Source organism: Mytilus edulis, chromosome 2 (assembly GCF_963676685.1).
Source record: "Mytilus edulis chromosome 2, xbMytEdul2.2, whole genome shotgun sequence".
NCBI lineage: Eukaryota > Metazoa > Mollusca > Bivalvia > Mytilida > Mytilidae > Mytilus > Mytilus edulis.
The window spans coordinates 99523303-99540694 of record NC_092345.1 but is presented as its reverse complement, the minus strand read 5'-3'; the positions used below and the strand labels follow the sequence as shown (position 1 = coordinate 99540694).

The window sequence follows — 17392 nt, the reverse complement described above, 5'->3', positions numbered from 1 at the left end:
AGAATGATTGAATCACAAGGAAACTTAAAAATATCTGTCTATCCTGCTTAGATTGATGTTCATTGTATTAAGTAACTAAACATTGCCAAATAACAAACATATATATATATATATATATATATACCGTGTGGTCTAGCGGGACGGCTGCAGTGCAGGCGATTTGGTGTCACGATATCACAGTAGCATGGGTTCGAATCCCGGCGAGGGAAGAACCAAAAATTTGCGAAAGCAAATTTACAGATCTAACATTGTTGGGTTGATGTTTAGACGAGTTGTATATATATATATATATATATATATATATATATATATTAAAAATTAAATACACAAAAAGAGTTTTAAAAGCAGCATTGTCTAGCGCTTTCATCCATCTTGGGACTTTTCAAGACTATGAACTTCGTTATGGGGAACACATTAGTAGTATGACGCGACGTTATTGTTCATGTAACTACTAAGCATAAAGTTTGGCGTCAAACACTTTTATGAATTTTCTCTCTAGTTCTTTACGGTATTCTTCTGTTGGTTCCGTACATTTGAAGAACGGGAAAATTTTGAATTTTCCTCCCGCACAAATGTCTAAATGTTCGCTCAACGGAATTTGTCTGTACTCGGGTTGCCGTATTTGCTGTTTATGGATCCTGACCGGTTCACACACACTATTTCCTGTTTGACCTATGTCATCGATCATTTATAGTAGAAGACAACCGAAAAATTTGAAACGCCAACTTACAAAAGCGCGATTTGATATAGTTGAAAACATATCATCCGTACAAATTTGTGGCGATTCACGCTGTGGAGTATGTTCCAGAGACAATTATAATTACTTAGAAATCGGTAGTACGAAATATTTCAAAAACGGTAAGAAATTTACAGTAAACGCAAACATGACTTGCAAATCAGAAAATTTACTCTATTGTATAACATGTGTCAACTGTAAAGAAAATTACATAGGTCAAACAGGAAATAGTGTGTGTGAACGGGTCAGGATCCATAAACAGCAAATACGGCAACCCGAGTACAGACAAATTCCGTTGAGCGAACATTTAGACATTTGTGCGGGAGGAAAATTCAAAATTTTCCCGTTCTTCAAATGTACGGAACCAACAGAAGAATACCGTAAAGAACTAGAGAGAAAATTCATAAAAGTGTTTGACGCCAAACTTAATGCTTAGTAGTTACATGAACAATAACGTCGCGTCATACTACTAATATGTTACGAACAATGACGTTACGTCATAATACTAATGTGTTCCCCATAACGACGTTCATAGTCTTGAAAAGTCCCAAGATGGATGAAAGCGCTAGACAATGCTGCTTTTAAAACTCTTTTTGTGTATTTAATTTTTAATATATAATTCTGTACACTGCTTGAAAAAACTTTTTTTGTATATATATATATATATATATACATAACTTTGCAACTTTCAAGCAAAACTTTCAAATGTGATTTCACAGAGACATGTACATGTATTTGCCATTAGTTAAACTGCTAAATTTGAAGAAGGAATATCCTCAACAGTTTACATTGTTACAGTAGGTCTGTAATGTACAATGGAGTTTTCCATCATAATTAAGATAACTATAAATAATTTCATCTTTAAACCCAATATTTTGAAGAATTTCAAACAAATTACTTCATACCCATGTCCAAGATACAACAAATCTCTAAAATCAGTAATGACCTTAAGCTTTCAAACTGAAAATAGAAAATGTTCTTCTCTTCTCTATCTCTTTACTATTTACAAGACATTTAAATTTTTATTAAAAAAATCAATTTCTAGGGGTCCATTTGAAATCCCTGCAGGGCCTTTGATTTCAGTGTTCTCACTTAGATGAGTCCTGGACTCATGAAAACCTGAGTGTCACGACTCATCTTTTTCAAAACTGACGAGTTCGAAGATGCATCAAGAGTGTAAAATATTTTTATTCATCTGAGCACATATATTATTATTTTGGTAATTTTTCTTATTCTAAATAATAATGTTGTTTCTTGTTTCCTTGTGCTATTTTGTCATCACTGAATAATAAGTTATATAACTATAAAATTTCATTTTCACATTGTTTGGACTTGCCATTGCCAAAACTGATAGATCCCTGGACTCACCTTAAAAAATCCTTAATGAGAATTCTGGATGTTATTAGATACTAGGTGGTTAGTTGTCTCTTTGGCAATTATATGCTTTTCCTTATTTTCACATGGGAAGTTATTCTTCTTACATTTTCTATTTTGTAATTTAAAGCTCCATAAATGGGCTATATAAAGTCGTCCTTACAGTGATTTTTCAATGAAATCCCTGTTTCTCATTGGCTATCTGGAATTGCATTTTGAAACTTTTAAAGACATTCGACTGTTGGTTTTCCCGTTTGAATGGTTATACACTAGTTTTTGGGGCTCTTTATAGCTTGTTGTTCGGTGTGAGCCAAGGCTCTGTGTTGAAAGCCGTACATTGACCAATAATGGTTTACTTTTATAAATTGTTATTTGGATGGAGAGTTGTCTCATTGGCACTCATACCACATCTTCCTATATATATTAAGAAAAAGAATGGTTGAATCTTATAATTATGCAATAATTCTTTTCCTCTTACTGTGGAAAAATAATTCAAGATTGATATAAAGTTATTTTTTTCAGACAAAATCAAAACATTTATTTATTATCCCTGTATTAACATTTTAGGCTCTACTTCAAAATATTAATGCAGAAAATTGGATTTTTCTTGAAAAGTAACATATTATAGAGATATTTGTAGCTCAATTTGGCCTAAGTAGTTCAATTTTGCTTTTTAATACCTAGAAAACCTAAAAAGATCACAGGGAAAAAGGGAACAGTGCATCAAAATGACAAATAAAAAGGATTTTTACCATGCTCAGTGAAAATTGTCGAGCAGCAACACTCACAATGTCATACGAAATTAATTTAAGTTTAACCAGATGCTCTGCAGGGCCAAGCTTTATAAGACCGCAGAGGTCGAACCCTGAACAGTTGGGACAAGTATGGACACTACATTCAAGCTTGATACAGCTCTGAGATTTGGATTATGATTAAATAGTTGACACAGCAAAGGTTTCTGACACAAGAATAAATGTGGTCTAACGAACTGAATTTTTTTTTCCTTTTGAGCAATACTCTATGCTGTTGAATATAAATCCCCTCCAAAAAAAATATTTGAGAAAAATTCTTTTTAATTTCTGAAATCTGAAATGAGAAAAATTTTACCCCTAAACCTCCCCATTTTTTTTCACCTCCCCCCAATCCCTTATTCCAAAAATAATCTCAATTCAAATTTCTAATTAAGTTGGCAACAATAACTACTCATTTAAAAACATCATAAATTTTTAAAATATAAAATAACTTACAGTCATGATTAAAGTTAATATCAATTAACAGTAACCTCTAAAAAATAAATTTACAGCTTCATGTCTCAAGACAATTATCACTTCCTTTAACATAATTTTCAAGCAGTGTAAGGGAGGTAATCAAACATATATATATACAAATGTAACAGTATTCTTTAAATTTTAATTTGAATTGGATTACCTCCCTTACACTGCTTTTAAATTGTCTAAATTGTCCTTTAAACAGAAAAACCCTTGTTTCCCCCCTTTTTCCACTATTTGCTTAATGACCACCTTTAGGGTATGGAAACTTCAGAGAGATTTATACTCTTAAACACAAGTTATTGACTGAAAATTACAAAAATGCTTTAAAATTTGGGCCCCTTTTTTGTCCCCTCACTTATTGAAACCCCCCTTAGAGTCATAACCCCAAAACTCAATTCCAGCCTTTCCTTTGTAGTAAGAAACCTTCTAGTATAATTTCAGAGAGATCCATACACTTTAACACAAGTTATTGTCTGTAAACTAGAAAAATGCTTCTTTTTGGCCCTTTATTCCTAAATGTTCAGGGATACCTAAACTGACACCAAACCTTCCCTTCACTATATGGAACCTTGTGGTACAATGTCAGAGAGATCCATACAGTTAAACATAAGTTGTTGTCCTGAAACTTCAAAAATGCTTGTTTTTGGCCCTTAATTCCTAGACTGTTTGCCCCATAACCCTTAAAATATATCCCAACCTTCTACTTAATGGTATAAACATTGTGGTACAATTTCAGAGTTATTGAAATACTTATACACTACTTATTGTCCTGAAACTAGATAAATGTATGTATTGGGCCCCTCTGGACCCCTTATACCTAAACCGATGGGACCATAACCCCTAAAATCAATCCCAATCTTTCTTTTGTGGTTATAAACATTGTGTTAAAATTTTATTGATACATATTTACTTATACTTAAGTTTTTATCCGGAAACAATCTGTCTTCAGATGAGGCTGACGATGACGCTGACAACATGATACCAATATATGACCGCAAATTTTTTTGTGGTCATATAAAAAGTAATAAATACAATACCTATGCATGTATAACAATAAATGAACACCAAAATTATATTGGAACTTTAATTTCTAAACAATTTAGCACTTGATGGAAGAATAAAAATAAAGTCATTGAGTTAATAAGGGGAGACAATTTTAATCACTGTAGGATAAACTGCAGTCTGTACAGTTAGCCACTAGTTTGATGCCCCAGACTACATGTAGTAAATATTGCTTCAGACTAGTGAACATTTTCAAAATTATATATAGTCATATAATGACAAGTTATGATATTTAGTTTTCCAACTAGTAGATTGTGGCACAGACTGAACTGTTAATTGCTCCAAGTTTATGAAAAAGACTTGCAAATATCTGCCTTATATGAAAATTCTCTAATTATGAATAAAAAAGATATTTATAACAAAAATACCAACAACACTCACAAGATACCTGAGTGTGGTTGTACTTACCAACCCCTTTAGTTTTTAGTGACACATATACTACTCCCCTCCTTAGTTTATAGCTACATGTATACAAATTCTCCCCTTTGATATGAGTTTTTAGCTACATATGTACCAACAAATTGTTAGCTACATATTTAAAGATAAAACTAAACTAAATACAACACTCACAGTTCCCAGAGTGTGGTTAGACTAATATGTAGGTTTTTTTTAGCTACATATTATGTTCCAACTCTCAGAGTCCTCTTTAGTTTTTAGTTACATGTACATATATTTTTTCTCCTTCAAATTGTTCAAGGCAATACTCAGTATAAACACAATATATTGAACAGATAATTCTATTTCAATAAAAACTAATACATCCCCCCCTTTTCCACCCCAAAAATATAAAATAATTAAAATTAAATCTTTACTTCAGGTTTTCATTTTATTTTAGTCATATGATATTTTTTCTTTAGAGTTAATAGTAGTTTTTATAAAGTTACTAAAAATGACAATCTGGAACAACCTACAAAAAAAGCTGCATCATTTAAACCAAGATTCATAATATTAAACATAAAATTATTAAAATATATATTTTTTAAATAAATCTTTATGTTCTCTGCTAAGAATTAGCTCTTATTATTTTGTTTACTTTTATTATATCCATGACAACAGACACACAATTGTCAGCATCCATTCTTACTAGTTTTCACATCCTCTCAGCATCTGAATCAGAATAGAATGGCATCCAAAAAAATCAATAATTTCATTTGATGCCAGACAAAGACGGAGATAACTGCCATTTCCACGTTCAATTTTCATCCACTTTCATAATTTTTGCGCATTTACTTGATAAATTATGATAATAAAATGCCATAATATATACAAAATAATATATGCAAACCAAATATAATCAGCATCTCTTACCTAAAATTTTCTCTGTAGCCTGGAGTGGAATGCACGCAAATAATTGCATTAAACTATGAAATCGAATAATATTTTACATGATTTACTTTAATGTCACAAATTGCAGCTTATGAACTGTGTATTGACATGAAAGCACGTGGACTTTATAATAAATTATGTTAATTTTTGATCAACATAAATAAATATTAGATTAGCTGTCCCAACCTACCTGACCCACGACAAAAAATAGTTCTATGACTCAGCGGACTGATATTGCTTACAAAAATGTTACTGTTTCCAAATATAGATTGGGGCTACCAATGAGGAATACAAGAAAATTATATAAATAAAGAAAAAATGATTACCATAAATTCTAACCATTATACATGATCCTATATCAATATTTATAAAATTTGCTCATAGGTTCACTGCTTCTTAAAAATATGACTTGAAGTTGCTTGTTTAATTGATTTGACCGAATAGCCCACAGGTGCCTTGTTTAATACGGATGAAAAATATAGTGCTTCAGATAAATATTTGTATTTAAAATAAATGATCAAAAAACAGTTTCAAAAGTAAGAAAATAATTTACTTTGAGTCAGTTCTGACAAATTCAATGTGATTTAAATTTGATTTGATCAAATGAAACAACCGCATCCTGAAGTCATGTGACTGCGTTTGAAGTCTGTACAAAATGGCGTCTGTTGATGAGTTTGAGGTTTGTCTCAAAATGAAAATACAATCTACCAACATGAGTACCTTAACCATTAATTAATGATAGATACTCAGAGCTTTTTAAATGCAACAGAGTGGTATGGCCTGTCTACATAGGACATGTAGCGGAGGTTTTCAATTCCAGTTTTCACCCTTTATTAGAATTTGGGTTTTGCAAAAAGAATTTTTATATTTTCCTTGACAAACTCAGTTATTATAACTTAAGCACATTATGTGTTTCAATTTATCCCTGTTACATTTTCCAGTAAGAAGTTGAACTCATACTTGAGTGATTTAACAACCTGCACGGTAAAACAGCAAGTTTCATCATTGTCCTTGAATAAAAGTAAATAGTATTTCAAATCTAAATAGTTAAATTAAAGCTATTTATGCTGTGACTGTATACAAAGTGGCCAGTTATTGCCTAGTGAGGCTGCTACTTTGGGCAGGGTACATTGGCTAATCTGACCCTGCATGAACTCTTCAAGTCTTGGTGCAGCTGCTACTATGACTGGCAGTACAATGTAGGTTCCAGTACTAGTCTTTATAAAATGCTGGAAAAAGGAGTTGATGTGAACTTCCTTTTTTGCTCTGATCTGACAACGTCCTGGGAAAGTGTTGCTGTACTGGTTGTAGACAAAACATGATGTTTTTCGCTGTACCCTTTCAAGGATAAGATCAAGGTTGTTTGATGGGGGACAACACTGGGACTATGCAACATACATGTACCCAATATATTATAAGAACTCATCTTTCAAACAGAACTACTGTAGCTACATAATAATATTACACGCTTAATCAACACGTGTCTTATGTCTATCTCTAGATTCGCCTTCTGTGACAAGGTAACACTACCACTATTGAAGTTATATTTTTATATAGTGGATGTGGTCGAGAGCGCCGGACATGAGGCTTCAGCAATTGGTGCTGTAGTGTATCAAAGGTGTGAGTTTGAATCCTGCTAAGGGACAGACAAAAAATTTGTCAGTAGAAAATCTAACTCTAACACTGTTGGGTGTAATTTTCAGACTTATATAAATATTTGTATTAACTATGTATCTAAATCACTCTGAGATCCAGTGGGCATATATATAATATTGTATGGTTTGTCACTTGTTTAGACTTGTTTTTATGATATATAAGACAGCATAGTGACAGCAAAGTCACCTGAAGGCTTATAAGCATCACTGTATAGCCACATATAGTGCTAATTTAATTGATTCCCTGTATCCATTCTACAACATATGTATACAGGGCTTCCAAAAATATTTGAGCCAGCCGAACATTTTTGTCTTATTCAGATTTAATCCCATAATTTAAAACTTAGTAACAAAAAGCAACCATAGTAATCAGTTGGGCATCATGAATTATGATTAACACAAAAACAGTATTTGATTTGATTTCTGATATAAATTTGATGTTCTGACACTAACTTTTAAATTGGCAGTGTACCATTAGCATTGTGCAACATCAGAGTATTTATATCTGTGTAAGACTCTTTATTTTCTACAAAATTACGCTGTCAATAATATCTTTACTTTGGTTTAAAAAAAAAAGTACTTTTCCTATTATTGGATGTTGACTTGACATTGGTAAAACATGGACTAGAGACGGATATCATGGATATGTAAAATTGGTATTCGTTTTAATAGCACGATTGAGATTAATTAGATCTTTTCACATTTTTTTGTACAAGAAAAGACTCGACAAGAACGTTGTCTGCTCTATGGTCGGGTTTTTGTCTCTTTAACACATTCCCTATTTCCATTTTCAGTTTTATCAATGATATTTTTTAGCATTATTGAAAATTTCGAATGCAAAATTTAATCTCACACCTGCGCACATACGCATGAGTGTACTAGGTCAAACAACAGGGTCCTGACAATTTTTCTAAAAAACACTTTATTACTACTTTTTCAAATTTTCATCAAATCATATTTACATAAGTTTTCTGGTAATATGAATCTTGTTTGGATTAATTAATTAGAAAAAAAACCCTGAAATTTATGAACTTTTAATAATAGATCAATGTCCTGTACAAAATAGTTTACCTGTCGCCTGAACAGGTAAATAAGCTGTCAGAGAAAATAATTAATCTTGATTGTAAGGGATGACATCAAAAGATCAATGTAGGATAAAAAACTTAAATCAAATAGTTTGGGGGTGGGGGGTTAAAATTCTGCAAGTTTTGTTTATCTTAAATCGATTTTTACATATATCCCTATTGGTAAATCAATGTTTCCCAAATTAAGTTAAGAGGGGGGTGGGGGGCTCAGTGAAAAAACTATGTGAATTTAAAAGTTTTTTATCCTACATTGAACTTTTGATGTCGTCCCTAAGGATAGGGTATTAGAATTCGGATTGTTTTGATAGTAATTATTAATCATGTCACTTATATGACCGGAAATGTGTAGCTATTTGAGGCAAACGGTCAGGTCAAAAAGATCGTATAAACTTTTTTTTCTGAACTATAATAAAATGTCTATTTTTCCTCTAAACTATTTTAAAATGACTGTTTAGCCTTGGCACAACAAGTCATCTATATAATTTATCGGACTTGTAAGTAATATATAACCGTTTTGGAAGCTCTATATGGATTCTTACCACTGTTAGGCCAAATAAAATAGTATGCGTAGTTCCAGTTACATCGTACAAAAAGTCAGGGTTGGTACAATGTAGATAGGTTTTTTTATTTTATTTTATGTTATTTTTTTATGGAAGCAACATTCTGACTTTGACATGTTTAACAGTTCTTAATGAAAAATGACAGACAAATCTTTAGGTATTCTATTTTTAAGACTAAAATTTAGGGTAGGTACATTTAGGGTAACTGGAGCCACACATATATTTTTATTTTGCCTTATAAAAACTTGACAGCTCATTGGGGTTTCTCTGCATAATACACTTTTAATGGCCATAAAATTCTCATATTTTTGGGATACAATTGCTTTCAAGCAATCTGTAGACTTACGGTGGCTCAGAGCATTGCCCTCACGTCAATCGTTTTATTCTAAACATTAAGGAACATCTCAGATTCTTATGATTGTCTTGCTTTAAAAGGTAAAAACAAACAAAGGGATTGAACTTTACTATAATGTTCTTTTCATAATCTTCATGTTTGATAATTCCCTTGACTTATATGCGTGTTTTAAACAACACGGAAAATCAGAATTAAGCAGTATTTATATTTAGTATTTTTATAAATTTAGAAACACGTCAGAGGGAATTCCCAGTTTTGATAAAATGCGAGAGTTCTCTGAATTCCGATAAATCTATTTCTGTCATTTAAGAACTGAAGTGGAGTTTGTCTTGTATGTTACCGTTATGAAACTGAATTTTGAGATTGTACTTCCATGAAGAAATAGAGAACCATCTAGGTTGTTTATAAATAAACACTTAATATACGTTCTTGCTCCAGGGTTTGTTTTGGAAATTATGCGCATGTGTTTTTTTTTTCTTGACTTCTAGGGGTTTTAGATTGAATGGTTGCTCTGGATTCTCCACTCAATTAATTAATTTATAACTCGTGGAATCTTTTCTATGTATGTCTGCTATTGAAGGTTATTGTTATTGCATAATTTTAAATCATATGCATCATTTAAATTAAAATAAATGTAGTCCTCATTGTAGAACACCCCTTCAGGCGAAATGGAGTCTTCCATATTATGGTTTCGAGTTGTCTCCCTTCCGGAAGTAACTTCCGTAAATTCTGAATCAAAACAACACGTCGAGTATTAGCTCTTCTGTCAATAAACGTCGTATTATATTAAAAAACGATCGCAATTTAAAGCGAATTAAATATTTAAAGAGTTAGGAATGGGGTTCCTCCTAGAATTAACGTAGGAAAATAGGTGATAAGATACGAAGTGAAATACCTTCTCTCAGTCTGAGTCTCAGTGACTGCTGTGGAAAGTAAACTTGGAATTGATTGTACAAAAATAAAACATAGGCCTGATTACATTGTTCATACACTTTTATCCGTGATTGGCTATTTTGTAACTATTTTAAATGTGCAGTTTTGGAAATATTATTATCCAGCTACATGTATACACGTGTCAATGAAACAACGGCAATTGTATCCCTCAGAGCAATCTGCTCTTTGATTATATGATTCTGTTTATTTTCAGAAAACTGAGGACAGTACTGAAGAAGATGAATCAGAATCAGACGAGTCAGAGGAAGTAAGATGTTTGACAAAGTTCTGATTATTTTATTTAAGAAATATTCATTCATCTATCATGTCATGCATTAAGCTCATTTTAACATGGGTTGTGATTATATTTGGCATTTTTGTTTATACTGAGTGTTAGTGAAGTCAATGAGGTGTTTAATGTTGACAGTTGTTATGAATATTTACCCATGATGATGTTGAAATAAGCAAAGAGTGTTGCATGACAGAGTTATTTTGATTCTAATTGAAAAATTAACAACCTTTTCACTTTGAAGCAGACCTATAAGACACCAGCTTTGATTTAATGTAGCCAAGACATTACAGAGAACAAACCATTTCTTGATTAAAACTCACATTCCATATGAATTATATTGAAAGAAACAAAAAATGTTACTAAATTTAATAGTTAAAGATAATCATTTCTTGTTATAGGGAAAAGATGAACTATGCTGACATGTTAAATAATTTTTATTATCTGCAGTTTCCACAACAAATTTAGGTTTATCTCTGTAGCTTTGAATTTATCCGGTTTACAGATGAATGTTAATATTTTTTCAGGAAGAAGAACCTAAGTTGAAGTATGAAAGAATTAGTAATGATTTAGTAGATATATTAAAGAAAGACTGTATAAGCTGTTTAGCTGTGCACTCTAAGGTATGTCAAACATTCAGTCATGGTCTGGCAGGTTTGGTACAGAATTTTGATCTCAAGGAATAAAAGATTCTGATCAAAAATTCAAAAAGAATCTCCTGCCAAAAAGTTAAGAAGTTTATCTTGATGTATATTCGTATGAATCAAAGAAGTATACTCTTAAGTGATATCAACAGGACAACATTAAGAAATCACACAACATCCTAAGGTCAACTGACTGCCTTCAATTTTTTGTCCTCCAAAGTTGCTACATTGTATTTCTATATATACATTTGTCAGTTTTTTTTATAGTTTTGATAGTTAGAAATGACAACACAATGACACCATTACATTTTCAAAATAATGTTAAATATAAAACAAGATTTGAAAAAGCAATTAAAAGTTCATATAATTTCCTGAAAACGATATACCTTACTGTCATATTAAACATTTTGCATAATGATGTGTGGCTATGAAAGATATTTTTGGTTTCCATCCTAATGTTTATCATTTTCATCTAAATACAGCTAAGTTATATTTTTTATCCAGTTTTTAGCTGCAGGAACACACTGGGGTATGATATATATTTTAGACCACATTGGATGTCATATCAGGGATACAGAAATTACAGCAGTATGTACATAATAAAATCTGACTTACTTTCTTTGTAATAATGTAGTATTTTTTATTTCAGTTTTTATGACATAAAACCAAAATGACATATATTGTAGCATAGTCTTATTAAATTCACATTCATGAATACAATTGTCCCAACACTTTATAATTGAGAGATAACCATTCTGCACATGATAAATGTACATGTTCTTTTCAAAGTCATTTTCTGGATTTTACTTTATGTGTTTTTTTATACGACCACAAAAATTGAAAAAATTTTGGTCGTATATTGGTATCAAGTTGGCGTCGTCGTCGTCCGAAGACTTTTGGTGTTCGCACTATAACTTTAGTATAAGTGAATAGAAATCTATGAAATTTAAACACAAGGTTTATGACCACAAAAGGAAGGTTGGAATTGATTTTAGAAGTTTTGGTCTCAACAGTTTGGGAATTAGGGACCAAAAAGGGCTCAAATAAGCATTTTCTTGGTTTTCGTACAATAACTTTAGTATAAGTAAATAGAAATCAATGAAATTTATACACAAGGTTTATGAACACAAAAGGAAGGTTGGGATTGATTTTGGGAGTTGAGGTCCCAACAGTTTAGGAATTACGGGCCAAAAAGGGGCCCAAATAAGCATTTTTCTTGGTTTTCGCACAATAACTTTAGTATAAGTAAATAGAAATCAATGAAATTTAAACACAAGGTTTATGACCATAAAAGGAAGGTTGGGATTGATTTTGGAAGTCCCAACAGTTTAGGAATTAGGGGCCAAAAAGGGGCCCAAATAAGCATTTTTCTTGGTTTTCGCACAATAACTTTTCAGGGTTCGAACTCTGCGGTCGTATAAAGCTGTGCCCTGCGGAGCATCTGGTTTAATCAGTGGTTCATAGATTTTGAGTTTGTAGTTTCAAACATTGTGAATAATTCACTCATTATAGATAACAGGGTTTAAATTTTGTATGTCAGACACACATTTCATCTACAACAGGCTTATCAGTGAAGCTTAAAAAAAATAAAGTAGAAAGTTGAAGAGCATAACTATTCATTGTAAAATATAAAGTTCTTTGAATAACAATTTGATGACTTTGAGGACACAAAAATTGTACATTTATAGTATATGAGGTTAATTTAATGTACAAAGTCAGGTAATTTTAATTCCTTTATAATATAAACTAAATCAGTATCAAGATATTTCAACATTCTATGATTTTGATGTTTCAGGCTATTGAGGTAAAATATATGTGAAGTTATCTGTGTTTATCCAATTTCTGTTCCAAAAAATACACAACACATAAAACAAGAAGTTACTTTTCATTTCAGATTAAAGGAGAAGTTTGATAATGTCAAATAAGAAATTTTACAAAATTACGCATATCAAAACAAAATGTTGCTAAATTTTGCTCTCTCCGACAATTGACTCTTTTGATTAAAGGAGACCATCAGAAATTGAAATTATATTTTAATTTTAAAGTTAACAGCATTTTTATCTCATATGAAAAGTTACTAGCAAATTTTATTTGTTAAAATTTCTAGCCATAAAAGTGATAGTTTGTTTTGCTCAGTATGGGTATTTAATTTCTGTTACAATTGTTGGCTTACTTAATTGCTTCAGCTACATACAATTTGAATTGCAAAAAGGATGTTCTCCATAAAAAATGAAAATCACCACAGTTGAGATATTTCTAATTTCAACATTTAAAAAACAAACATTAAAGGTTAAGATCATGATATACCAAGCACATGCTGTCCTTTAAGCACATTCCAATACCAATGCTTTCCAAATAATTGCTTTAGACACAAAGAATATTGAAAACATATGTAATGCGCTGTCTTTTTAAATGTGTAACCATTTAAATGTGTAACTATGCACATAAAATAGGACTTCTATGATACATGTAAATAAAAGATGTAGAAAAAATATCTTTTACTGACATATGTAGCTTTGTTGGTTTGAAATGATTTGATTTTTTTTTTAAAGAAACAGAAATTACTATAATTTATGTTAATAGGACCAATTATTATTTGTTGTGACATAATCCACCAACACTACTATAAAACTAAAGATACATACTGGATTTAATATTACATGACATATATTCATATATGAAAGTAATGATATGCATTGAATATAGACACTAGCATAAAAGTTTGTTGTATATTTCAGCATTCTACAACTGTTAATCAGATAAGTATAGATGACCATGGAGATTATGTAGCCAGCTGTTCTGATGATGGAAAGGTACAAATATTTATAAATGAAGAATGACCTTTAGTTTTATGTAAAGTTTGAAATGATAAAAAGTGGAAAAAGTACACGTTAATGATACCTATTCAGATTAATGAACTTTTTTGGTTTACAAAATATGATTTCTCCTATAATTTATATTATTAAAGTCAATTTGAACATAATATATACAAAAAAACTTCAAGTCATCTGATTTTTGTATGTCTTTTTAAAAACCTGTAGGTGCTGATTACTGGTTTTTACACAGCAGAAAACAACCAATCGTTAAATTTTGACAGACCCGTAAAAGCTGTTGCTATGGACCCTTTGTTTTATAAGCATGGAAGTGGTAAACATTTTGTAACAGGAGACGATAAGGTGATATATTGTCAATATTATAATTACTAGAAGATGCCCACGAAATCTTGGTACAATTGGGCAAGTGTTGAAACAAAAACAAAAAAGTTTTCAAATTTCGCTGGCAGTATGTCAACTGAGCCTGCACTAAAACGTATGAGACACCGATCAATAACTTTCATCAAATTTAGATATTTTCATAAAATTAGGTGTTTTTTGTGTGTTCTGTAGAAAAATTATTGTTTCAAAGAAAAATTAAGGACAGTCAAAACACGACATTTATATGTCTTATCAAAAATATTTCGACTTTGTATGGTTTCAAAGGAGGTGCGACTCAATGAAGTCGGTCTCCTCCTTTCGAAATACAGATATGTAATGGTTAACGTTGTTTTATATCTTGTCAGAGCTAACATGGGACCTAAAGAAAGCACTTCAAAATCAAATCCATGGGTGGATGCTAAGTCTATAATGTACAGTGAAAATGTAATAGAAATTTAAAAATTACCACTAAAAGTTATTACCCAATTTTCAAAGTCCCTCCCCTGGGTACCATGTATTTTATAAAGGAACAGTCCTTACATTGTGTTTGTAGTTGCCATATACATTTTTTGCTTCTTTTAACTTATATGAAATGCTAAGAGTAATTGTTCAAGAGATCGCTATACAAATTCTGTTATGGTATTGTATTGTAAAAAATCTGTTTTACAAAAAATGTTTTCAGTTGGTACTGAATGAGAAAGGAGGTTTGTTCAGCAGACACAGAACAACTGCTCTACATCAAGGTGAAGGACCAATCAGAGAAATTCAGTGGATTGGAGATTTCATAGCTTGGGCAAATGATCTGGTAATTATTCAAATGTGTTTCTTAATTTTAAGTATGCAAAATATGAATATGTGGTATAGTTAGACGTCACAAATATAGCAACAATCCACCACAACTAAAAGGAAATAATTTCAGTAATTTACTATAGAAAAAAATTCAGACAGTTTCAGCCACTTAACTAAATGGTTGCCAACCGTAAAATATGCAAATGTCATGCATGTTTTGGATAAAATAACTAAGAACTAAAAATTCATTCAAATTGTCGGTAAGCAAGTTGTGTATAAATATATTTGTGTATTTTTCCTTGACTTTATCTTAGATTAAACCAAATTTATCTGAAAGATAAGGTCAGGTAACTTTTTTTTTAATTTATTTAATTCTATGTGAAAACAAGGAGATGTGGTATGATTTTTAATGAGATAACTATTATTCAGAGTTTCAAATGACCAAGATGTCAACCTACATCCTTTAACAAAGAGAAAACCTATACAAAACAGTCAGCTATAAAATACTGATAGGAAAATTGAAAATCAATTCAAATAAGAAAATCTAAAATCCTAATTATTTGTTACAATACAATTTACCAAAAATAGATATGATTGATTGATAATTGCTTAACGCCACATCAGCACAAAAAGGCTATATTGTGGTGAGAAATAAATATGAAAACAAGAACCTATCTACAACCTCCAAATAAGAGGCTTGTTTGGTCTCTTTATTTTTGACTTTGAGTGTGTTTGGAGTAGTTTATTTTAAAATGTCTACTGAATACAAATGAAATTATATACCATCAATTATAAACATTTGGATACATTATGTACAGAATATTTTTGTTTTCCATCTTATTTCCCACTGCTTAATCAATAGGTTTCCAACTTATTTGAACTGCTCTTTCTATATTCATTGATATTAAGTTACTTCATATAATAAAGCTATGATTGATTTTCTGTTCTAAGGGTGTGAAGATATATGATATGAGCACAAGGTCAAGAATAACACACATACCGAGGGAGCATGCGTAAGTTATTCAAAAATATGGGTAATTACTGTGAACCAAGGCTTCCAAAACGGTCATATATTCCAAACAATTGTAGTATGTCCGTTAAAAGTCTGGCTGGGCAAAGCATGAAACGGTCATCTACTTTTTAGTTTTCAAGGCTTTTTCGGTCATTTTAACATAATTCACGATCTTTTTGACCCAACCTTTTGCCTTTAACAGCTACACATTTCCAGTCATAAAAGTGACATGATGATTAATTACTATCAAAACAACCCCTACTTCATGCACTTGAATTTTTACTTGATAACATTTTTGTTCGCTTTGGAGATTCCGTATATCGTCAAGTTATTGGAATTCCAATGGGGACTAACTGTGCACCACTTATTGCGGACCTGTTTTTGTATTGTTATGAGTTACAATTTATGACTAAAATTAGCAAAGACCCATCAAAACAACATTTGATACAAAAATTTAACAATACTTTTAGATATTTGGATGATATATTGGCTCTAAATAATAACGACTTCAGTATGTATACTAAAGAAATTTATCCTGTAGAACTTACTTTAAATAAAGCTAATGATAACAATGACCACTGCCCTTTCCTCGATCTTGATATCTATATCATAAACGGGAAGCTTAATACAAAAATTTATGATAAAAGAGATGATTTTTCATTTCCTATTGTTAATTATCCATTTTTAGATGGTGACGTTCCCTTGTCACCATCTTATGGTGTTTATATATCTCAACTTGTACGATTCGCTCGTGTATGTAACAATGTATTAGATTTTAGCGAGAGAAATTTATGTATTACTGAAAAATTATTACACCAGGGTTTTCGATATCACAAACTGGTCAAAACATTTACTAAATTTTATCACCGGTATAAGGAAATAATTCGTAAATATAACTCAACATGCAGACATCTTATACGTTCAGGTATTTCACATCCAAAATTTTATGGAAATATTCTTTATAAAGCACAAAAATGTCAGTATTCTCCTCAGAAACTAACAAAACCTTTAAATAGACTTATTAAAAGGGGATATAGTTACGATACTGTGGTCAGGTCATTAAAGATTGCATATTTTGGCTTTAACATTGATTCACTGATAGGGTCT

At 31.2% G+C, this 17392-nt stretch overlaps 2 protein-coding genes across 9 annotated transcripts in view; one reads left to right on the top strand and one right to left on the bottom strand.

Moving 5' to 3' along the window:
- Positions 1–5986, bottom strand: part of LOC139513629 (POU domain, class 6, transcription factor 1-like) — a 29453-nt gene extending 23467 nt beyond the window's left edge. For 3 of the 8 annotated variants that reach the window (XM_071302289.1, XM_071302292.1, XM_071302295.1), the window contains exon 1: positions 5752–5873. The gene's annotated coding sequence lies outside the window, so the exon portion shown is untranslated. Of the gene's footprint in view, positions 1–5476; positions 5502–5751 lie in introns of those variants that run through there. The other 5 variants (XM_071302293.1, XM_071302296.1, XM_071302290.1 and 2 more) reach the window with 5 other exon arrangements.
- A 385-nt stretch (positions 5987–6371) lies between these two features.
- The window catches only part of LOC139513656 (vacuolar protein sorting-associated protein 41 homolog), a 35596-nt gene continuing 24575 nt past the window's right edge, over positions 6372–17392 (top strand). Inside the window, exons 1-8 of the mRNA XM_071302347.1 lie at positions 6372–6448; positions 10572–10625; positions 11174–11269; positions 11795–11878; positions 14029–14103; positions 14332–14466; positions 15167–15289; positions 16225–16286. Of these exons, the coding sequence (XP_071158448.1) occupies positions 6425–6448; positions 10572–10625; positions 11174–11269; positions 11795–11878; positions 14029–14103; positions 14332–14466; positions 15167–15289; positions 16225–16286 (653 nt within the window). The 5' untranslated portion in view covers positions 6372–6424. The remainder of the gene's footprint in view (positions 6449–10571; positions 10626–11173; positions 11270–11794; positions 11879–14028; positions 14104–14331; positions 14467–15166; positions 15290–16224; positions 16287–17392) is intronic.